This window comes from Engystomops pustulosus, chromosome 1 (genome assembly GCF_040894005.1).
Source record: "Engystomops pustulosus chromosome 1, aEngPut4.maternal, whole genome shotgun sequence".
In the NCBI taxonomy this organism is placed as follows: domain Eukaryota; kingdom Metazoa; phylum Chordata; class Amphibia; order Anura; family Leptodactylidae; genus Engystomops; species Engystomops pustulosus.
This window is the reverse complement of record NC_092411.1, coordinates 33,020,211-33,044,617: the sequence shown is the minus strand read 5'-3', so window position 1 is coordinate 33,044,617 and position 24,407 is coordinate 33,020,211. Positions and strand designations below refer to the sequence as shown.

General features: G+C 43.5%; 2 protein-coding genes and 3 long non-coding RNA genes across 6 annotated transcripts in view; 4 read left to right on the top strand and 1 right to left on the bottom strand.

Annotated features, from left to right (window-relative positions):
• NLN (neurolysin) overlaps window positions 1-24,407 on the bottom strand; it is a 97,230-nt gene that overhangs the window by 56,970 nt on the left and 15,853 nt on the right. The window contains exon 1 of one of the 2 annotated variants that reach the window (XM_072137319.1): window positions 11,014-11,125. The exons of the other annotated variant lie outside the window; for it this stretch is intronic. Within the exon in view, the coding sequence (XP_071993420.1) occupies window positions 11,014-11,051 (38 nt within the window). The 5' untranslated portion in view covers window positions 11,052-11,125. Of the gene's footprint in view, window positions 1-11,013; window positions 11,126-24,407 lie in introns of those variants that run through there. 2 annotated transcript variants of the gene reach the window in all.
• LOC140114084 (microtubule-associated serine/threonine-protein kinase 3-like) lies at window positions 1,953-3,881 on the top strand. The gene is made up of 6 exons (XM_072132680.1): window positions 1,953-1,956; window positions 2,323-2,390; window positions 2,664-2,749; window positions 3,104-3,309; window positions 3,429-3,567; window positions 3,671-3,881. The coding sequence occupies exons 1-6, from the start codon at window positions 1,953-1,955 to the stop codon at window positions 3,879-3,881; spliced, it is 714 nt and encodes a 237-aa protein (XP_071988781.1).
• On the top strand, window positions 3,933-5,089 carry LOC140069694 (uncharacterized). The gene is made up of 3 exons (XR_011848835.1): window positions 3,933-4,079; window positions 4,502-4,603; window positions 4,973-5,089. It is a non-coding gene; the product is annotated as an uncharacterized lncRNA (long non-coding RNA).
• Window positions 5,249-5,696, top strand: LOC140069658 (uncharacterized). The gene is made up of 3 exons (XR_011848831.1): window positions 5,249-5,334; window positions 5,452-5,531; window positions 5,650-5,696. It is a non-coding gene; the product is annotated as an uncharacterized lncRNA (long non-coding RNA).
• LOC140069616 (uncharacterized) lies at window positions 6,816-8,406 on the top strand. Its single transcript, XR_011848825.1, has 4 exons — window positions 6,816-6,885; window positions 7,251-7,343; window positions 7,552-7,686; window positions 7,822-8,406. It is a non-coding gene; the product is annotated as an uncharacterized lncRNA (long non-coding RNA).

Genomic DNA, 24,407 nt, shown 5'->3' with positions numbered 1-24,407 from the left:
GCCTATATCATTCTTAAATGTGGACATAAAGATATTGGCCTGGTGAGAAGATTGGGAAAAGTAATAGGAGAGGTAGTTAAACAGTGATTACTCGGTAAGGTAAAACTACCTCAGAGAATCTAAGGAGACTTTATGCCTGCATGGAAACCCCTCAACTTGGCCGGGGTGGGGGAGCAATCCTCTCACTTGATGGAGTACAGTGGGAATTTTTGTAGAAGGTGCTAGACAAAATGACATTTGCTGAAGGCTTTATTAGATGGATCCAAATTTTGTATAGGAACCCCAGAGATTGTGTGTGTATCCGTGGGGAGAGGTCCACCCCATTCCGGCTGATGAGAGGGACAAGACAAGGATGCCCCCTATCACGCTCATTTTTTCACTAGTTATTGAAGTTGTGGCAGCTATGAATAGGAAGGATGAAGGGATAGAGGGGTTGAAATTGGGGATGGCAGAAAAGAAAACATCATTATATGCGGACGATATGGAGCTTTTCCTCGGCAACCCATCAGTGACTATAAGTAGTGAGGGATATATTTCAAGCCTATGGGAAGCTATCTCGCTAAAAATCAACTGGAAAAAATAACTCCAACGCTCACATAGCTACACAATTGTAACTGACACACACTGACAGCCCACTGAATGTGGACATATAACACACCAGTAATATGTCATATCTGTGTAGTGTTGGTCTATAACACTCTGTATCATGGTCCCTGTATAAATGACTTACATACATTGAATAGGCCGCTGTACCCATACAGGCATCACTAAGCATTTGACCCATTGATTGGCATTAAATTGAATACAATAACACAGTATTTTATTATGGTGTTGTCACCTTAAGAGTTGCTAGGCAACAACCTTCCATTATGACATCACAGATGGGCTATTATGACATCATCACACCCAACACTATAAAAGCAGCAGTCACAGGCCCAGGGTCTCAGTTGTCAGTGTTGGGCTCTAGAGATAGACACATACTGACCGCGCTCTACAATGTCTGGACCTGCACTAGACAATCTTCAGGTGGAAGCACAACTACAGGGGATTCTTATCAACTATTCCCCTGACACTGTGCTTCCACTACCCGATGGCGTCATCAGCTTCACCTACCGGCTGGTAGTGGGGCTTGTAAAGGACTGCCAGACCAAATGCCAACAAAGTCTTATAACCTCTGACTATATAGAGGATTTACAGCGCAACATCCGCGTGTTACTACAACAGGTTAATAGCAGACTCTCTGCACAACAATGAATCAAAATATCATAGGATTGGTTTTTAAATATTAATTCAATGATAAATATATATAAATAATAAATAAATATAATTGTACTCACAGATAAAAGATGCTAGATTTATATTAACAATGCATCTACCAATGAGAGCTTTATCCTCACACAATTTCCTTTAAAATTAAGAGATTAGTAAATGTTGAACATTTGATTTGATACATCAGAATCAGTATAAAATGAAAAATAATTCCCTATAACAGTATGCAGTGCGCTCCTGAGCTCCCTCTAGTGGAGACTTCATGTACTCAAAATGTATCTTCTCAATATTTATCTCTTCAGGAGATGTGGTGTTCTGTATTACACAATAAAGCTTTAATAGAATAGAATCTTATTTTAGAGACTACATTCTTTTATGAAAAATGTTTAGATTTTAATTATTAAATCAGCTGTTTGTTTCAATATTTATAGGCTGAAGAAAGATCCCATTTTGGAGATCTGGCCTTGATTAAAGAACTGGGCAAAAAAGTTCTGGATGTAGTAGAACCCCCGGCCCATGCACTGGAGCACCAGGTAAGGATCCATTATCTTCTATGTGATTTGTCTTTATATAATATTTTTCTGCCGATTTTTAATTATATATTTTAGAACATCAGATACACAATCTAAATATAATTTTTTTACATTGAAATTATTAGGAAAAACTAGAAGGTGACTCCATAGATGGGCAAAATCCAACCTCAACATTCCCTGACCCCAATATTAGTCAGCCGGTGCCAAACAGTGATCTGATTAGAGGTAAGTCGCTCATCCAATATCCTACTTACATGGTGGTTCTCTCTGGATAGTGTCACTGTACCAAAATACAGAATACAGTATAGAGGTCTACTATACAGTATATTATCGAGATCTACTTTACATATATCTATATATAATGGTATATCATACATTTGGTCATATAATTTATATTGATAACTTTTTTAGAAGTTCTGCCTTGTCATTTACTTTATTGTATTGTTACATTATATATTTAAGATTAATAGAAACTTACATTACATCCATCATGTGTCTTATGTTTTTTATTACTATTTAGAAACCCCTGAACCTCCAAATTCTCAAAATGGAAAATGTGACCCAGCAGAGACCTCAGCATTTGCCAGTGTAAGTGTCATAGAGGGGTCTGTTTATAGGGTTTATATAAAGGTCTCCATTGTGTGATGTCCCTATATCCACTAATACAGTGATATAGAGTATGGAGGATATTTCTTATATTATAATAATGTTAGGCCAGAGTCCGGCTACTATCACCTTCTCTATATCTGCTTATGTATAAATCAGTAGTGACATAATATATAAGGGGCAAGTTTCTACATCTGGAGCTCATATTGTCTTACATCTTCTGTGTCTTACTGTCATCACTTATTCTTGTTTTAGGGTTTGATCAGATCATCGAAAGATGGGAAAAAGCCTTGTAAGAGCGACTTCCACACGGCCAAACTTATCAGCAGCGGATCTTTTGGGTGAGCTTTATGTTGGTGTAATATACATTTCCCAGGATTCCTTATGACAATGCTTCTGCCTCTGTCCTCTGATTGTTTAGTGTTACCATAGAGGAATGATATACGTCCACATCACTGTCCACATCTAATTGTCACCATTCAGCTCAGTGACAATGTGACATGGAGGAGGACGCTGGTGGACATGGCATTGTACAGACCTCCCATATGTCATCATTTATATAGAGCTCCATTACATATTTCTAAACATGGATTTTTTTACATCTAGTATTAAACATTAGAAGAACATTTCATGGGTAGTATAGAGAGACAGGTAGTAAGAATTCATTGTAATCCATGGATTTTCCTTATTCCCAGGGCCGTCTACTTAGTGCGCCATAGAGAGACTCGCAAGATCTATGCTATGAAGAAAATGGACAGACAGCAGCTCAACCCACGAAGACTTGCCCGGGCCTACCTAGAGAGGGACATCCTAACATTTGCAAACTGTCCCTTTGTAGTCTCCATGTCCGGCTCTTTTGCGACCAAACTTCATCTGTGTATGGTCATGGAGTATGTAGGCGGTAAGACATAAGGGACTATATATCCCTGCATGTGATATGAATCCCCAATTTCTCAGTGTATCTATTATGTAGCAAGTGTGATCCTCATTGTATCAATGTCTATTTCCTTTCTGCTGTAGGAGGAGACTGCAGGAATCTTCTAAACACCAGAAGATGGTTATCTGTCACCTTGGCCCGCATGTACTTTGCTGAAGTGGTTCTTGGGGTGGAATATCTCCATAGCTATGGTGTGGTGCACAGAGACCTGAAGCCTGAAAAGTAGGTGACCCTTGTACTATAATCAGTGGGAAGGACATTCCAGGTTGTAACCATACAGCCTATGGATTGTCAACTGGATCTAATCCCATCTTTTCTCTCACAGTCTCCTGATAACACCCACTGGACACATTAAAGTCACAGATGTTGGATTATCAACGCTTGGCCTTATGAGACCTGCATCTAACAAGCACAAGGCGTCCATTGAGGAGATCACCAGAGAGTTCGTTGATGATGAGGTCTGTTTCACTAACAACTCTGCTTCTTCTTTTCTTTATAGATCTCATTTATTTCTCCTTCTCTCCTATTATTTCTAATCCTCCTCATCTTTATTTTGTGCTGTTTCTAGGCTTACGGCACCCCTTCTTACTTGGCCCCAGAGGTCCTCCTGAACAAAGGCTCTGGACGACCTGTAGACTGGTGGTCATTAGGGATCATCCTACATGAGTTTATTGTAGGAGATACACCATTCATAGGGAACAACGAGGAGGAGCTTTATAACAGCATAGTCAATGGTGAGTGTAATAATCAGGGTGATATGTAATGTAATTGTCATGTGTGATTGGATGTTCTGTTTTACAGTGGAACCTTGGATTTTGAGCATAATTCGTTCTGGGATTATTCTCGTAATCCAATCTACTCGTACATCAAACTTTAAAATATTCATGTACATTAACATTTAGCCCTTCAATTTCTATTTTTCTTCAAGATTGTGTTATACATTTTTATTGAGGGGGGACAGTACATTAGGGGGGACAGTACATTAGAGGGGGTTGATGGCTCAATTAATGCAAATTTTTGTAAAATTCTCATCTTGCAAAAAACTTGTAGACTGAGTTACTTGTAATCCAAGGTTCCACTATATTGAAACTCAGAATAATATAAACTTTATATTACATTCCACAACTTTTATTTTCTGTTTTTTTCTATGTAATAGATGATATAACTTGGGATTTTAACAACAACGCTCCTCCCCCTGATGTCCAAGATCTCATCAATGATCTACTGAGAAAGAATCCTGCGCATAGACTTGGGACAGGTAATATATATAATAATGTGAATATCTTCGTATTACACCCAGCACTATGTGACCAGACATAAGGATCGTGTCCATGAGGATCAGCACTGAGAATGTCCATAATATGACATCCACTGCGTATGATGATCTAATACTTCCCTTCAAGTCAGATCTAATACATCCTCCCTCAATATTAAAGGGCATCTACCAACAAGATGAAGGCCTGTATGCAAATGAGCCTCAGGGGCTCCAGGGTCCAAACGTGTTAATGGAGGCTGGAGCCCCTCAGGATAATTTGTATACCATCTTTCATCCTGGTGGTAGATGTCCTTTAAGATATGGCTCAATCTCTGACATTGGCTACATCATTGCTTTGTCTTCCATTTGTAGGAGGAGCAAATGAGATCAAGATTCATCCATTCCTGAGTGACTTAGATCTTGAGAACATTCTGAGTCAGAAGCCAGAGTATGTTCCTCGGCTTGCATCACAAATGGACACCAGGTGCTTTGACCGTAAGTAGAAAGACATCTCTTCTAGACCAAACTGCTGTATGTCTTGTCCTCATTTATATGAGTGACAATCATTATAATTGATAAAATGTTGGTCATGACGGTGACCATGCCGTATAGTAACAATCTCCATATTCTTATGACTTGTAGCTCGCTCTTATAACAACTGCCATATGGCTTCAGACGATGCAAGTGAGAAGAAGAACCAACCAGAAATGGTGGAATCATCTCCAAGGCTTTCTGTAAGTGACCAATCTATATCAGCTACAAAATCATAAAATACAGAAAATCTGCACTTTATGAATGTAAAACTCTATATTTATGTATCTTCTATCGTCTCTTTCCCTTTGTGTATATAGTTATCTAGCAGGAAGGTGAACAATGAGGATCCCAAGTCCCCTCCAGGTTGTTCCCCTGGGGATAAAGAAATCTCAGAAATGTGAGTAGATTGTGGGGTTATTACTGGGACCTCCAGGATGATATATATGCAGGACAATGCAGTAAACTTAGCTGGATTTTCTTTTTAATCAAAATTTTCACATTTTTCTATAAAACAGGCAGAAAGAATCTTCTTCTCCAAAAGCTGATGGAGACAATCAGGAACATGCTGCTAAAAGCAGTTTGCCATCCTCGTCCCCAGTGTCAAGTAAGTGCAGGTCTATGTACATCTTCATATAGCAGATGGTAGAAGGTATAATGTGACTGTGTAGATGGAGGCTCAGATATTCCCCCGGTTCTCTGTGTAATCTCCATCATACACATGGACATATATATTAGTCTATATTGAGTCTTGGAGGCTCCGTTCAATAAAATCCTAACCTCCCTTTCAGAATCTGGTTATAGTCTACAAGGTCCATTGGGGGTGTTAATGTAGGCTGGAGCCACTCAGGCTCATTTGCCTCAGGCTCATTTGCATACCGCCTTTCATCCTAGTGGTAGATGTCCTTTAAGATGCAATGTACAAATATGGATCAATCTCTGACATTGGCTACATCATTGCTTTGTCTTCCATTTGTAGGAGGAGCAAATGAGATCAAGATTCAACCATTCCTGAGTGACTTAGATCCTGAGAACATTCTAAGTCAGAAGCCGGAGTATGTTCCACAACTTGCATCACCAATGGACAACAGGTGCTTTGACTGTAAGTAGAAAGACATCTCATCTAGACCAAACTGCTGTATGTCTTGTCCTCATTTATATGAGTGACAATCATTATAATTGATAAAATGTTGGTGATGACGGTGACCATGCCATATACTAACAATCTCCATATTCTTATGACTTGTAGCTCGCTCTTATAACAACTGCCATATGGCTTCAGACGATGAGGAAGATGCAAGTGAGAAGAAGAACCAACCAGAAATGGTGGTATCATCTCCAAGGCTTTCTGTAAGTGACCAATCTATATCAGCTACAAAACCATAAAATATAGAAAATCTGCACTTTATGAATGTAAAACTCTATATTTATGTATCTTCTATCGTCTCTTTCCCTTTGCGTATATAGTTATCTAGCAGGAAGGTGAACAATGAGGATCCCAAGTCCCCTCCAGGTTGTTCCCCTGGGGATAAAGAAATCTCAGAAATGTGAGTAGATTGTGGGGTTATTACTGGGACCTCCAGGATAATATATATGCAGGACAATGCAGTGAACTTAGCTGGATTTTCTTTTTACTTATAATTTCCAAATTTTCCTATAAAACAGGCAGCAAGGATCTTCTTCTCCAAAAGCTGATGGAGGCAATCAGGGACTCGATGCTATAAGCAGTTTGTCATCCTCGTCCCCATTGTCAGGTAGGTGCAGGTCTATGTACATCTTTGTATAGCAGATTGTAGAAGGTATAATGTGCTCAGATATTCCCCCGGTTCTCTGTGTAATCTCCATCATACACATGGACATATATATTAGTCTATATTGAGTCTTGGAGGCTCCGTTCAATGAAATCCCAACCTCCCTTCCAGAATCCAGTTATAATCTATGAGGTCCTGTCCTTATCCTTTATATGTAAGATTTTCCACTCCCTCCTGTGTAGTGATGTCTAATTCTCTAGTGCCATGTCAGGTTATCAGGGTTATAGATTGTCAGATTACGATAATTCCACAACAGAAATAAACATTGGAAATCTTGAAATAATCATAATTTTTGACTTTCTGATAAGAATTTCCAGCTCAGAATAGAAGAAAATCTGCAGTAAATCTGAGAAGAGAAGAGAAACAAGACAATACAGAAGAGAGAGGAAGCAGAGCCAGAGGTAAGTGACAGTAATGTCGGTCGGTGAGACTCCTTCATGTGGAGCAGATGTTTGCTGTCAGTGATGGGGACGGTCAGATGTATAATGACAGTGACCCCTGACCCCTGTATGGAGAAGATGCCTCTGCCATCCTGCTACAGTGACAGCACAGTAGTATCCTGTAATATGGCGTCCATTACTTACATTATATCTTCTTCTCTTCTCACAGGTTCTAGAATCCGCCGCTTGTTATCATCCTGCCGGCGTGGATTATCCAGGGCTGCCCGTGCCATTGGAGGAGGCTGCTTCTTTGCATGTAGTCGCCGTCACACCGATGACACCTAGACACATGGTGCACCCTGAGGTAAGTACTAGCTCTCTCATCCATTGACTGGTGATATATCTCCAGTTACTGGGAGTCAGTTTTGTGAGTAACTTATATGTGATATTATGCCGTCCCATGTTCAGCCATAATCAGTGATATTTCTTGTTTCTGTAGATTGCTGTTCCAGAGTGAGGTCTGAATGGACCACATTACTACAGGTCAACAGAATGGTGGCCACCATCTTAAGATCAGATGACCTTCACTCCAGCAAGAAGAGGCAGTTTCCGGGCTCGGTCTCTGCCATCACCTCTGGACATGGCTTTCTCCTACCAGATATGACTTTACTACCGGACATGTCTTTACCTACTGGATGTGACGCTCTGCAGTCAGATGACTTCACAGGACATCTTAGTTATCTGCTGCAGCTTGAGGCAGATTCCGGGCTCGGTCTCTGTCCTCATCTATAGGGCAGCACGGTGGCTCGGTGCTCAGCACTGTGGCCTTGCAGAATTGGAGTCCTGGTGTTAAATTCTACCTAGGACAACATCTGCATGGAGTTTGCATGTTCTCCCCGTGTTTGCGTGGGTTTTCCCCGGGTACTCCGGTTTCCTCCCACATTAAAAAAACATGTATTAAATACAAATGTCATTGAATATTCATTGATATTGTTCTGTATATTCTTTATGGTGTGTCAATTAGTAGAGTGAAAGTGTGAAATCAGTACTTTTTGGGGGGTCGATCACCTTTACGCCATTTCATAGCAACACATTAAGGAGGATTGATAAGAAACGGAAGTTACCTCCATCCTGTCTGTCTCCTGTCCAGCAGTGAGCTGCTCCAATACTTTGTTAAAACTTTCTGCACGGCCGGAGGTTTTGGGGCCACATGACAGGAAGAAGGTTATGATGTGAGAGTGAGTAAGGAGCTGCTAGGTGAATTCCTGCTGACAGCTTCCCTTTAAAAGAAAGAATATTCTGGACACAGGCCCTTTAGAGAATGCTAAAAAAGAGGTGCTAAATTTTCCCCCACCCTAGGTAATCTGTACATGTCTTGGTTCGAGGAAAAATATATTTATGGTGCCAAAAACCATTTCATGTCACAGATTGCTTGGTTCGGTCGTCACATAGATGACTGTCTCCTAATCTGGTCAGGTGATTCACAAAATATATCTTCCTTTATACAGTATTTGAATCATAATCCATATAAGTTAAAATTTACATCGTCATCGTCTTCCACCAGCATTTCATTTCTTGATATACAGTCAACTGGCGATTCATGTCACAAATGTGTACGTACAGATTTGTACAGGAAAACCTATTTCTGGTAATACATTACTACATGCTTCAAGCTGTCACCCCTCTCATGTCATCTGCAACCTACCAAAGGGAGAATATATAAGAGCCAAACGAATATGTTCAAGGGATACAACATATGAACACGCAGCACAAAGAGTATCAGAAAGATTACTGGATAGAGGCTACAATAAAAAAACATCTATATAAAATAGAAACAACCATTGAAACCAAAAATAGGAGTGAATATTTTCAAACAGTAAAAGTAACCTCAAGCAAACCGAAAAACAACCCATTACGTTTAGTACCACTTATAGTAGACAGTATAATCAAATCTTACAGATAATCAAAAAACATATTCCACTACTGTACCAAGATGACAAACTGTCCAAAATACTAAACAATGGCATCAGATATGTCTCCAAAAATGCCCCAAATTTAGGTAGAATTTTATCTCCCAATTTATTCACATCAGTTTCAGACAGAGATAAAAATACAGGCAGTCCCCGGGTTACATACAAGATAGGGTCTGGAGGTTTGTTCTTAAGTTGAATTTGTATGTAAGTCGAAACTGTATATTTTATAATGGAAGTTCTAGACAATTTTTTTTCTTTTGCCCCAGTGACAATTGGAGTTTCAAAATTTTTGGTGTAATTGGACCAAGAATTATCAATAAAGCTTCATTACAGACATCTTACAGCTGATCAGTGCAGTCTGGGACTATAGTAAAGCATCCAGAGAGCTTCACCATAGGTCACAGTGGGCAGGGGGGTCCGTCTGTAACTATGGGTTGTCTGTAAGTCGGGTGTCCTTAAGTAGGGGACCGCCTGTACATGGCTAAAATACAAGGGAAGTTCCAAGTGTGGTGGCAATCGATGCAATTTACGTGATAAATTACATAAAACATCTAAATTCATTTCCACAGTAACGGTTAAGGAATATCCTATAAAAACACATAATCTATCTAGCCACCTGTACACACTGCTACCTATAATATGTAGGTTGCACAACAAGGAAATTAAATAGAAGAATTTCCGAGCATTTAACGGCAGCAACTAAAAGTGGAGGCAGTGCAAGTAACTTACATGTAATTATGTCTGGCTTGTCTAGGCATTTTTTGGAGAAACATGAGGGTAATATGTCCACTTTACAGATCATACCTATTGAGAGAGTGGCTCGTCCAGCTAGGGGCGGGGATTGGACCCGATCCTTACGATCCCGGGAAGCTTTTTGGATCTTGTTACTGCAAACTAGGTCACCACTTGGTCTTAATTATAGACATGATTTAATGTATATATACTAAATTTCATCTTATAGTCTGTTTTTTCTGCATGCATGTGTAACTTTTTGCTGTTCAAATAACATTAAGTGCTTTAAGGGTTAATATGATCATGTGATAGTGGCAGAGACGTGTTTCCGGCCGGATCACCATATGTTTAAATACCTTATCCCGTAACAATTCAGAAGGCTACGACTAAGGACTGCGAACGGTCCGAAACGCGTCAGCCTGTTATGTTATAGGACGTCACTACATGTTTTTAAACTGTTTTTTTCAATAAAAGTGGATTTTATCTGATGACGCTTTTTGCCTGGATGCTGGACTTTTTTCCTTTTGGATCCATGGATTCCTGTAGAGAATGATGGTGATGTCACTGGGTTTTGAAGTGGAAGTGACGCTCACTCAGTTGCCACAATCACTTTGTGCAGCTGATCAGCAGGGCTTACAGGTGTCGGCCCCATCTATATAATATTGATCTCCTCTCAAAAAGATTGTGATCCATGTATAAAACATCGCATACACTTGTATATATGACCCCCAGCTCGGTCATAATAGAAATATTCCGCAGTCTATCATGTCATTAAAGATTGGATAGATGAATAAAGTATTTATCAGAATTAGTCCCGGGCAATGACAAACCTAATGAATAGCAGGTTATATCTGTAATTGTAGATATACACTTTTAAAGTAATCTCCATCTGGCCCAGACTACCATGACTACTTCTCTCAGCTACGAATCACCTCTGTGGAGTTTGCCACTAAGATATCGTTGACTCTTTCCAATAACACACTTACTTCTTTTCCTGCTGTCCCCGGCCATCTATGGTTTGCATGTTGTGCTGTCACAGTAGACTTAGTGAATAACACTATAGAGATACAGTATAACCTTCCCCAGAATCACCACTGCCACAGTTGTAGTCGCCACCATAGAGCCTATGACATGAGGGAACTGTTCTACTTTGTGAGGTCATAATGAGTTATACTTATGTGGGGGCATTATACTGTGCATGGGTCACAAAGGGCATTTACCATGTGTAGAGCTCTGTAGAGATCACTAAGGGGGCATTATATATATTATATTATATTATATTTATATATATTATGTGTGGTATTTAGATATCATTAGGGGACATTATTTTGTGGGTGTTGAATAAAAGGGGTATTATACTGTGCAGTGGCAATAACAGAGTATTGTATTATGTGGAGCAGCATGGGGACTTGATAGCCCTTAGGCGTATAGCTATTTGACTACTGACTTGTCAAAGGTGGCTAGCAGTTCTAATACAATAAAAGACGTGTGGCCCCTTTAATTGGAGGTTGCTCTACCCTCTCTCATCTTCATTCATCAGAGGGATGTGCTGGGGGCGTGGCTAGTAACGTGGGCAGTACATGGGGTGGGCACATGCTTAAATACTATGAACAGCAGAGTACCCCAAGTCCACCCTCAATTCAGAATGGTTAAGCAATGGTTTTCTATGTGATTATTTATATTTGGACTATGCGGTATTAAAGGGGCCAATCCGGCTCCGGGTCACTAAGTGTTTATTATTTGAGCAGTCTGGGAATTCTATTAAGTAAGACAACAAAATTTTGTTTTGGGAAATTAGGGGCATTTTCAGTTTAAGAGCTACCAAGAGGCATTATAATGTATGGGGGCAATATAGTGGAATATACTGTGTGGGGTAGCTAGATTCTTTTTTTTTTATATAAATATACCAATCTTAATTCATAAAAACATTCAGAACATATAATTTAAAAATATTTGTTTTGGGAGGGGGGGCACATGGCTGGCAGCGCATGAAGTAAGACGCACTTTTCTCTGCTCCATGCGACCAGACCCTAATTGCAGCTCACAGCAACTCCCCCGATTGCCATCCCAGCCAGTTTTGCCATCCTGCATACCCTACTACCTGCCGGTGAGATAGGGAAGGCGAGGAAGTGCACAGAACCTGCAAAACTCAAGCAGTTCTTCCCCTCCACAAGAAGAGCGCCAGCCTCATATTCCCTGGACTCATCTCCTCCCTCTCAGGGCTCCTAGTCTTCTGCAAACTCAAGCTGCGAGCTAAGCATCATGGACGTTGCTACACACATCAGCCACATGCAAGTGCAGGTGAGCATGACACAACAAACTACCCCCAGCCTGATGGCGGCTGATACTGGCCATACTAAGCCTGTGTCAGAGGACATGCTGAAATCTTTATTGGGAGAGCTGCGTCACTCATTTCAGCAAGACATACAGGCTGCTTTCCAAACTTTTTAAGCAGAATTCGCTGCATTAAGGAGCGTACAGCGCATAAAGAAACCAAAATGGCTGAAGTCACCCAGGCGCACTATGATTTGGTGGACTTAAGCACTACACTGGGTGAGGAGGTGAAAGAGTTAAGGCTAAAGTTAGCAGACATAGAAGACCCTTCACACAGAAACAACATCAGATTCAGAGGAATTCCTGAGTCCCTTAAACAAGTGTCCTGGCAGAATTTCTTACTGATTACTTTGTGGCTACCATCCCTGAGGCTCCTCAAGCAGATTTGCTTATAGACAGGGTGCATCCATTACCCAAGGCTAAATCACTACCGGCCTCTGTGCCTAGGGACGTAATAGAACGTCTACATTTCTATCACTTTAAGAATCCGCTCATGAAGGCTGCAAGGAGGCTTCAGAGCTTCGGGAGAGATTTCGGGACATCACTTTGTTCACCGACTTGTCTGCTACAATGCTAGCTAGGAGAAGAGAATTCCAAGAGGCAGCAAAAATCCTGAGGGCAAAGGGGATCGCAAACCAATGGGGCTTCCCCGTGAAGATGATAATCTCTAAGGATAACAGAAAGGTTGTGGCAAAACTTGCCTTACTACTACAAGAGTGGGGCCTTATGCCTGAAGGAGATCTCCAACCAGGATCCTGACAATGTACCCCACCACACATGGAGGAAAAATGGAGGACGGTCAAGAGGTCCTAGGCATCTGAAACCTACCTGCTAACTGCAGGCAACGTCAGGTAAAATGGTTAGACCGGGACGGTTTATATGTGGGTGAGAAATGATGTGCAGTTAGGGTCTGGTCACGGTGTTATGCCAGGTACTTATGTGTTTGGTATGCACGGACGATACCCCTATTGAGCACCAATGTGGAGCTCATCTTCTGTTGTGCTTGGTAACAAGCAAAGTTCAATTAATTCATTTGACGTTCTGGTCATTAGGGTCACTAAATTGTATATTCAAGGGAAATCATTTAGCAAAATCTTGTACATGCATAATGGTGATACATATAACTTCAGTAATAGTTAATGGCTTGAACAGCCCATTTAAGAGGGCGAGGAAGTGGAAAGAGGCGCAGGCCTCCGAGGCGGATGTGTTCTGTGCACAAGAGACTCATTTGAACCAAGAAGACGAGTTTAGGCTTAAGAATAAATTAATCTGCCTTATAAACAATATCCTATATACATTGATATCCCTGCATGCCCCGAACACAAAACAGCTCAAGTTTTTTAAATCCCTGTTCACACTTATCAACTCGTGTAAAGAACGCTCAGTCTTATGGGCTGGAGATTTCAACATGATCATGTGGCAATCACTAGACTTATCAAACCCTACGAGTCAGGACAATCCATCAGAGCTATTTAAATTAGTGCACAAGGAAGCCCTATTAGGTATATGGCAAGTTCAGCATCCTACGGAAAGAGACTTTTCCTTCTCTTCACATCCTCCTGTATCCTTGATACGTTTTTGATAGACCATAACTTGTATCAGAGGGTAAAATCTACTAAGTTTGATATTATCAGTTAGATCAATAGATCCTGGCGTTTAAACACCTTCCTCTTAAATTACCTTAAATACCATACCCAAAGTGAATTTACTTTTAAAGAATTTTTTGTTATCAATACAACCCCAGATGTTTCTTTGGCCGGGCTATGGTACAACCACAAAATGCGACATTTTGTGGTTGATATTGATATTCAACATATCAAACATAACGAGGCAGGGGTTTCCCCTGTCCCCCCTTATTTTCACCCTGATCATGGAACCGTTGGCGTCTACCATCCGTGCATCCTCAGCTGTAAAAGGCATTCAAGTGGAAAAGGTACACCATAAAATAGGGTTATTTGCTGACGATGTCATCATTGCAGTCACCGAACCAACTTTCTCCTTGGCAGCGATATCTATTATTCTAGAACAATTCAGTAAGGTGTCTTATTATAAACTTAATGCTGCAAAATCTCTTATTCTGGGTATCCATATTCCAGCCCTGACCCTTGTGCCTGGAGAAGCAACGTCTTTTGTGTTTTAGTGGTGAGCTAGGAGAACTCTGTTTAGTTAGCACCCAGACGGGTAGGATTTTGTTTATGTTTGATGCCTGAATGTGAAGGCTGTTTTATTTTGTTCCTGCTGCTGGAATAAACGCAGGCGAGACCTGTTTTGGATTGAATCTTGGTGTCACTGTCTTGAACTGCATCATGGATCACCACTGCCACGGTCTCTACCGGGTCAAATCTCCCACATATGGTGCTTCGGATTGCGGGCAGATCAAAAGACTAATCGACAGCTGCAGCAAGCCATGTTCCAGCAGCAACAGGAAGAGTCCCGAGCCATGTTCCAGCTGATGATGGAAAAGTTTTCTGGCATTATGGCAGCACCACAAGCGTCGACTACTGAGAGATCCCATACTGGTTTGCAAGGGTACCTGGTTGTCCAATGTCCCGCACGGGCTGCAGTGCAGAAGGCCTTACAAAAAATGACGGCGACGGACGACGGGGAGGCGTATCTCACAGTGTTCGAGCAAGTAGCTGAGCAAGAGGAGTTACCAGCTGAGCAGTGGGCAGATGTCCTGGCACCGTTCCTGGCAGGTGAATCGCAGAAGGCCTACTATAACCTGAGTGATACGGAGGCCCGTGAGTACCAGCAGCTAAAGGCAGAGATTCTGCCTCATCTTGGGGCCACCACAAAAGTTCGTTCCAGCTGGGTCCACCAGTGGGCATACTCAGAAAAACTACCCCCGTGCTCCCAAATGCATGACCTGATCCATCTTGCCTGGAAGTGGCAACAACCAGAGGACTGCACCCCACACAGATGGTTGAGAGAGTTGTTCTTGACAAGTTCACCCGTTCTTTGCCCTCTCGGCTCCAGCGATGGGTTGGACAGGCCGGTCCCACCAATGCTGAGGAACTCGTGTCCCTAGTAGAGAGATATCGGGCTACGGAGGATCTTCAACTTACCTCTCCCGCACAAAGCAGTGCCAGTGACAAGGTCACCAAGCCATCTGGTAAGACTGCTACTGCAGAAAAGGGGAGACAGGTCAGGTTGGGAGGGGGTTCATTGGGGGGCTCGGATACACAGAAACCCAACGAGGCTCATGACAGAGGTCACAGCCGTATCCAGTGCTGGCGATGCCGTGAAATGGGGCATATTGATTCAAACTGTCCCCTGTCAGTGGAGCCAATGGACTACAACCAGACATGATGAATGTCAGTGTTTGCCCGGCCGGTTCTGGCAGCCGAGTCGGTCACGGATGCAGAACACCAAGTGTGTATGGTCACAATCGGTGGTCACACGGTGGAAGCCTTGTTAGACTCAGGGAGTCTGGTCACTCTGGTGCTGGAAACTTTGGTTGATCCTGGACTATACAGTGGGCGTAAAGTGGGAGTGTTATGTATACATGGGGACACTCGTGAATATCCCACTGCCGTCATCAACCTACAAATACCTTGTGGTACTATCACCCATGAAGTGGGGGTGGTGGGGACCCCGTTTCATGAGGCTATTATAGGCAGAGACTTACCGGTGTTCTGGGACCATTGGAGACGAAGACCCACCTCAGGTGCTATTGTAGATAATGGACATCATATAGGTCCGGCCTTGGCCCCCGTACCCTTTGAAGCCAAAGTACCCACACCAGCAGTAGGGGTGACCCCGGGTGATGAATTCTCTCCCCTAGAGGTCCTAGCTGGTGAGGCCGAGGGTCAAGAGGATGTGGCCGACGTGCCGGACCTTGAGATTTCCCGTGAAAGTTTTGGGGCTGCACAGCTGCAGGAACCTACCTTGTTTAAAGCATGGGAGAATGTTAAAGTGATAAATGGGGTGCTCCAAATACCAGGGGCTGACAAAATATACCCCCGAATAGTGATTGTTGGGGTCCTGTTGTACATTGTTGACCTGATACGGGTTGAGGAGGTTGAGCAACTTGTAGAACCCCAATCTCACCGTAGGCTGGTGCTAGATTTGGCACATAAACATGTGCTGGGAGGTCACTTAGGTGCTGAGAAGACCCGAGAGAGGATCCTGCAGAGATTTTTCTGGCCCGGGGTGTGGCAGGAGGTAAACCGGTATTGTAGCTCCTGCCCTGAGTGTCAACTTATTGCCCCGGTGTCCCACTACTGGAGTCCTCTGGTCCCGTTACCAATCATAGAGGTGCCGTTTGAACAGATTGCAATGGATTTGGTTGGCCCCATAGTAAAATCCACAGGGGGGCACCAGTACATCCTTGCTATCCTGGACTACGCTACGCAGTATCCAGAGGCGATTCCATTAAGAAACATCTCCTCCAAAAACATTGCTAGGGAGCTGTTCCAGGTATTCTCCCTCACAGGCCTCCCCAAGGAAATCTTGACTGACCAGGGAACCCCATTCATGTCTAGAGTAATGAAGGAGATGTGTAAGTTACTGCAGGTTAAACAGCTCCGCACCTCTGTATATCATCCTCAGACAGATGGCCTGGTTGAGAGGTTCAACAAGACCTTGAAGGGGATGCTAAAGAGGGTGGTCAGCAAAGATGGGACGGACTGGGATTGTTTGTTGCCTTATCTGATGTTTGCCATACGTGAAGTTCCCCAGTCCTCCACGGGTTTCTCACCCTTTGAGCTGTTATACGGCCGTTCCCCCGTGGGCTTCTGGACGTAGCTAAGGAGACTTGGGAACAGGAAAGGACCCCCCACTGTAGTGTGATCGAACACGTCTCCCTTATGCAGGACCGCATAGCGGCAGTAATACCCCTTGTAAAGGAGCACATGACAAGGGCACAAGAGGCCCAGTGTAGGGTCTACAATAGATCAGCCAGGACCTTTAACCCAGGCGACAGAGTGTTAGTTCTTGTGCCCACCGTTGAGAGTAAATTCTTTGGTTGATCCTGGCGAAATGGCAAGGTCCATAAGAGGTCATGGAGAAAGTGGGGGATGTTAACTACAGGGTATATCAGCCGGGGAGGAGGAAACCCGAACAGATATACCACGTGAACCTCCTAAAGCCATGGAGGGAGAGAGAGTCCCTGATAGCCGTGGGAATAGAAAAAGCGTCTGTCCCCAAGAAGGTGACACCCGAGGTAGGTGTACCCGATGCCAAGGTGCCTGAAGTACGGATCTCGGAGTCCCTCTCAAGGGCCCAGATTCAGGAAGCGAAGGATGTTGATGTGTTCTCTAAGTTACCAGGTTGTACTTCTGTCATCAAGCATGACATCATACCTGAACCCCACGTCCGGGTACACCTAAAACCCTACCAGGTCCCTTAAGCGCCGGGAAGCAATATCCGAAGAAGTCAGGCAGATGTTAGATCTAGGGGTTATTGAGGAGTCTAAAAGTGACTGGTCGAGTCCTATTGTATTGATTTCCAAGCCTGATGGTTCCCTACGATTCTGCAATGACTTTAAGAAGTTGAATGAGGTATCTAAATTTGATTCTTACCCTATGCCCAGAGTTGATGAGTTGATAGAGCGGCTGGGACAGGCTAGGTTCTTCTCCACCCTTGACCTGACGAAATGGTATTGGCAGGTACCCCTCACAGACAGGGCTAAAGAGAAGACAGCTTTTGTTACTCCTGATGGGCTATTTGAGTACTCCCCTTTGGGCTACATGGGGCTCCCACCACGTTACAGAGGTTAATGGATCTCGTGCTAAAACCTCACCGTAGATATGCCTTGGCCTACCTGGATGACATCCAGTTTATAGTAACGATTGGGAGAGTCATCTAGCCAAGGTACAAGCAGTGATAGACTCCCTCAGGGCAGCAGGGTTGACAGCAAACCCCCAAAAATGTGCTCTTGGTCTGGAAGAGGCCCGTTACCTGGGGTACCGTTTTGGGCGAGGTGGAGGCGATACAGCATTGGCCACGACCTGTGAGAAGGAAGCAAGTGAGGGCTTTCCTAGACATAGTGGGCTATTATCGCCAATTTATTCCCGATTTTGCGACAATAGCGGCCCCCGTGACTGACCTGACCAAGGGTAACGAGTCGGTGACGGTAAAGTGGAGTGAAGAGGCTGAGGGGGCGTTTCAGCGACTCAAAACGGTTTTGTGCGAGGGACTGGTACTGATGGGGACTGATTCTTCTGACGTGGGCTTATGGGCTGTCCTGTCCCAAGTAGTGGAGGGTGAGGAACATCCCGTGACATTCCTGAGCCACAAGCTCACACCCCCTGAGAAGAACTATAGTATAGTTGAGAGGGAGTGCTTGGCGATCAAATTGGCCCTGGAATCCCTGAGATATTACTTGAAAGGGCGACAGTTTACACTAGTAACTGATCACTCTCCCCTCACCTGGATGAGTCAGACTAAAGAAACAAACGCCAGGGTAACAAGGAGGTTCCTAATGTTACAGAATTTTAAGTTCACAGTAGAACACAGAGCAGGGAAACTACATGGGAATGCCGATGCCCTGTCTCGTACCCACTGTCTGATGGCCAAAGGTGTTCGCCTCCACAGGGTCAAACAGAGGGGGAGGGGATGTGAGGAATTAACTGTGGATGGGCTGCATAAAGCTGCTGAGCAGAGCTTGGAGCGTTGGCTCTGAGAGGAGGCTGGAGAGCACACACAGCCCTGACCCCTGTGCCTGGAGCAGCAATGTCTTTTAGTGGTGAGTTAGGAGAACTCTGTTTAGTTAGCACCCAGATGGGTAGGATTTGGTTTATGTTTGATGCCTGAATGTGAAGGCTGTTTTATTTTGTTCCTGCTGCTGGAATAAACGCAGACGAGGCCTAATTTGGACTGAATATTGGTGTCACTGTCTTGAACTGTATCACAAATCACTGCTGCCACGGTCTTTACTGGGCCAAATCTCCCACACTGGGAATAGAATTAACATATCCCACTTCTACCTTGTTAAGCCAAAATTATATACCACTCTTGTCCCAAATTGAGTCTGATTTACAGAAATGTGTCTAAAAATACATTAACAAAATACAAGCTCTGTTAAATAGATATGTGTGGCTAAAGAGAAGGCCATGGATAGCAGCAAATGTTGCTGCATTTCATAGCTAGTACTGCACAAACATGTGTGGGGACCAAGTCAGTTTTTGAGACGGCCTTTTTAACACCCCATAGATTAGCTAATGGTATATTACTAGTGTATGTGGAATAGGGCTGCTGAATCTAGCACCTGGTGAAAGAAATGACAACACCGAAGCCATAGGCGAAGCATGGAAGCACAAGCCCTACGTAATAAATAAATAAAGAAAAGACAACAAAGCTCTTTTGGATAAATAATGGACGTGGTGTTTATTAAAGGGTGACTTAAAATGAATCCATTAAATAATTTAATAAATAAATAAATTCATTACTAACAAATCATTAAATATTACTAAAGCAAAATAACTTCAATTTTATTAATTAAAACCCAGTCCACCCAGCATTGCTGGGTGACAATGCCCTACTAACGAACACCACGACAGTTAATAAGCCAAGAATTAGGGAGGGAGGGTGGGTCTCTTCTCTTCTTCACAAACGACGTCTTCTGGCAATCGCCGCCCGGCAACAGCCGTTTAAGTACTTTTTCTCCCCAGCGCAGCAGCCAATCATGAAGATGCCGACATTTATCTGCCCGGAGACCCCGAACGTTCCAGAACGGATAAACCAACTCACGAACAAACAGAGGTGGGTCAGATTAAACCAAAAAACCCCAAAAACACAACTAATGTAAGTTCAACCTAAATAAATAATTAATAAATTAACATTAAACAGGGAGGGCTGTGCGGCCATGTGTCCCCCAGATTAGTCAATCCTGGGGGGCCCCTATTTCAGGAACATGACGGTGATAAGGGGGGACCTATAGCGACTGAATTTAGGTTATAGTATTGAGGTAAGATGCTGGTCATTGGTAAAAGAACAGAGTTGGTGGGATAGTGTAGTGATGTAAGAAGGCCGGGGCTCAGGAGTAGATGTCACTTCCTGTCCTGTATCTCTCTTTCTCTTTCTCTCCCTAGAAGAACAGAAAGAAACATGTCTGACAGACTCAGAAAGTATAACACTGGGGTTACCATGTTATATCTCTCTGCTGTCACCACATACACCTCACACATCATGTACTAGTGTAGCCTCAGCTTCCACATCATATATAAGAGGATTTTTACCTCAGGAATTAATGATTACCACAGGAGATCATGTCTCCATGTCTCCTCATGTATCTGCTCCCAGCCATCTTACACATGGCAGCTATGGCAGGGTGGGAGCCCGTGTGTCCTCATGTTCCTGCTCCTCACATGTGCTGTAGATGCTCCATGATTAGTACAGACAGACACTTATGTATATGGGAACAGGTGACCTCAGTGTATACAGCTCTGTATATATGGAGATAACTATATGGAGTAGGAAGCAACAGAGGTTCGAACTTTAGTTCTGGGTATTGCAATGGTCAGTACTATCAGCGGTATTTTTGCTCTTGGCGACAAGGAAGACAGTAGTGACCTAAATCTGCGACTATTCAGTCTAACGCAGCGATGAATATATCATTTCACAATCTGTGCCAGTCTCTACCAAGTCCTACATAAGGATGGTTTCTATCTGCAAGAATTTATTTCCAGTGAACACAGTAAATGCTCTCAATGCCCCCGTAGCCTGAAAGATTAACAGAATTATTTGAAAAACAGATCAAGAAAGGCTAACAATCAAGAAAGATCAAGAAAAGTTAACAGATTAAGAAAGAATTATAGGGTTTCCAGAAGGTGAGGATGGTAGTGGCATGTATGAAGACATACAAAAATACAGGGTTAACAGAAACCTTTGGGTCAGAGGGATTCTCCTTTTTATTTGGTATTGAACAGGCTCTTTCGATTCCATATAAGAAACCACCCCAGGGAGCCCAACCAAGAGCTACCTTGGCTTAACTGTTCAATTCCATAGATATGGATTATACCCTACAAAAGGTAGATTGAAAGATCTAATTTATGTTAATCTGCAAAAGGTTTCCCATCTTCCCTGATTTTTCTAGAGATAACCAAAAAGCTAAATCCAATTTTATAGGAGTGAAAAAGAGACAAAAATTCAATATTCACTTTTTTTTCAGCAAGAATGTGAGGGATTTATAAAAAAAAATCATAAGCCTGAGGAGGTATCCAGGTGGCTTGAAAAGCAGGGTGTCTAAAAAGTAGTATTGTAATATGATTATCAATGATAACAGAATTAGTCATGATTGTAGTCAGAATCTAGAGTTCCGTGAAAGGGGGCACTTCAAATCTAAACAGTCTTCTGCAGGGGGAGGGTGTAGGAGAGAAAGGATGTGAAAGGGGCTGGATTGAAGAGGAGAAATGCCAAAGAGAGGAGGGATGGGATTGATCAGATGACCGTTTAGAATTGAAGTGCCCCCTCCCGACCCGAAACATGATTTATATTGAGCATTACATGCACTTGTGAATCTTGTTATCGCTGAAAAATGTCCTTCGTGATGACAGGTTCCCTTTAAAGCTTAATAGTAAGTAAGAGTAAGGGAGATCTATGGTTGAGAAAGCCAAGGCAGCCAATGCGAGGTACACAGATGTTAGGTAGAATTGTTGTGGGTAACAGCGAGGAGGTGAGGACAGGGAGCTCGGAATTGCAGTCAGAGATGAAGCAACAAGTCAGGGCAAGAGAACAGGATCAAAGTCCAATACAGAACCGGGGTCACAACGGCATATCAATAAACAGGTACAAGGCAAGGACACTAGCTTTCTCAACATAGAGCATAGAGCATGAAGATTCGGCAGGGGATGCTGTGAGAGGCCAGCTTTTAACCATATCCTGGAATGGCCAGCACCAATCAGCGGTGCGTTGGCCCTTTAAATCTTCTAAAGCCGGCCCATGCGCCCCCTTCAGCCTTCCCCTCGTCTTGGGCTGGAGGAATTTCTGAAGGAGGCCATGGTCCAGGATATTGTCCTCAGGCTACCAAGATCTCTCCTCTCCTACTTCTCACCGTCTTCATGTCTAGGATCTCTTTTACCTCAAAGACATTGGTGGAGTCAGCCTCAGGAGGAGGAGCCTGCCAGGAGAATCAGTTCAGGATTACTGGCTTGAGTAGAGATACGTTGAAGGAGTTCGGGATGTGGATGGTGTGAGGAAGGCGCAGCTTGTAGACCACACAATTGATGCGCCTAAGCACCTCGAAAGGTCCCAGGAAACGAGGACCAAGTTTGTAGCCAGGAATATTTAGCCAGACATACCTGGAGAATAACCTGATTTTGTCACCACGAGAGAATCTAGGAGGAGGTCTTTGTTTCTTATCAGCCTGGAACTTGGTTTGAGCAGAAGCCTGGAGCAGGAAACAGCGTGTTTGCTCCCAAATGGACTTCAGATCTTGCACCAATTTTTCAACAGCCGGAATGTCTGAGGCTACAGGTAGAGAAAGAGGAGAGCCTATATGCAGTCCATAATTGATGAAGAATGGGGCAGAGCCAGCAGATGCTGAATCCAAAGAGTTATAAGAAAACTCCGCCCATGGCAACAGAGAGGACCAGTCGTCCTGACAGACAGAAACAAAATGACAGAGATACCAGCCCTGAATCTGGTTAACTCTTTTCATCTGACCATTAGACTGTGGGTGATAGGCGGATGAAAAGTCCAATTTTACTTGAGGCTGGTTACAGACAGAATTTAGAGACACACTGAACCCCCCAATCAGAAACAATGTGCATTGAGCCAGAAGATGTCATGGAAAAATGGCTGGCAAGGCAAGGAGCAGATGGCAGACCTGGCAGAGGAACAAAATGGGACATTTTGGAAAACCGGTCAATTACCACCCAGGTGACGGTATTGCCGTAAGGAGGAAGGTCCCTGATGAAGTCAATAGCCACGTCAGGCCATGGGCAGCTGGGTCTCAACAATGGCTGAAGAAGACCAGCAGGTTTCAGTCGAGACAGCTTCTAGAACATCTTTGACCAGATCGGGCCACCAATAGAAACGGGATATGAGGGCAACAGAGCGCTGCACACCAGGGTGCCCAGCCATAACTGATTAATGTCCCCAAGTCAGAATCCTCTTCTATAGAGCAGATCAGATGTAGGTCTTACCAGGAGGTAGCTGCTGAAGGTCCTCTGGAGCGGCCACAACCAGTCGCTCAGGAGGAATGACATGCCGAAGAGCCGGTTCTTCCCCAATAACATCCGAGCCACAAGAGAGAGCGTCAGCCTTGATGTTGTTTTCAGCCGGAGTGAAATGGATAAGGAAATTGAAACGGGAAAAGAAGATTGACCAACGGGCTTGTCATGGATTGAGGTGCTTTGCGGTCTGGACACAGAGGAGGTTCTTGTTGATCGGTGAATAGCCTGGCTAGAGAAAGCGCCAGACGGCGCGAAACGGCTGTCGCCTCTTTTTTGACCCCCTGCTCCTACCTCTGCCCCACTTTGGCTGTACTATGTCGGACTGATCTTATGCGAAGACTACAATAAAGAAGAATTTTAACGGGTGAGTGCCGCAGATGTCTCTTTTTTTCATGTTATCCTTCTAAGGCAAGTTGTATTGCCAATAGTTCCCAATCTGGAGTAATTCCTCTCTGCGTATTAGAAAGTCTTTGAAAAGAAACCGCAAGTGAGAGTTCGGCCTTTAGTCCCTTTCTGGGTAAGCACTGCTCCCGCTCGAAGTGAGGAGGCTTCAATGTCCTGGTAGAAAGGCTTCTCAGTATCTGGCCGTGTGAGAACTGGGTCTGAGGCAAAGGCAAACGTTAACTTACAGAAGGACTCTTCAGCCGCTTGAGGCCAGCGTCAGGGATTGTCCTACAGGGCGAGGCCATTGAAGGAAGGGAGACAAATTGGAAGGATCCATCTGTAGATCCCTGTCAGAGATAATAACGGTGAGGAAGGGGAGACTTGTCTGATGGAACTGCCACTTCTCAAGTTTGGTTGAAAAGCGATTGGCCCTTAAAACGAGTGAGAACTTGCCACATGTGGAACAGGTGGGATTCAAGATCCGAAGAGAAGACCAGGATATCATTGAGATACATGACACAGGTATATAGCAAGTCCTTAAAGAT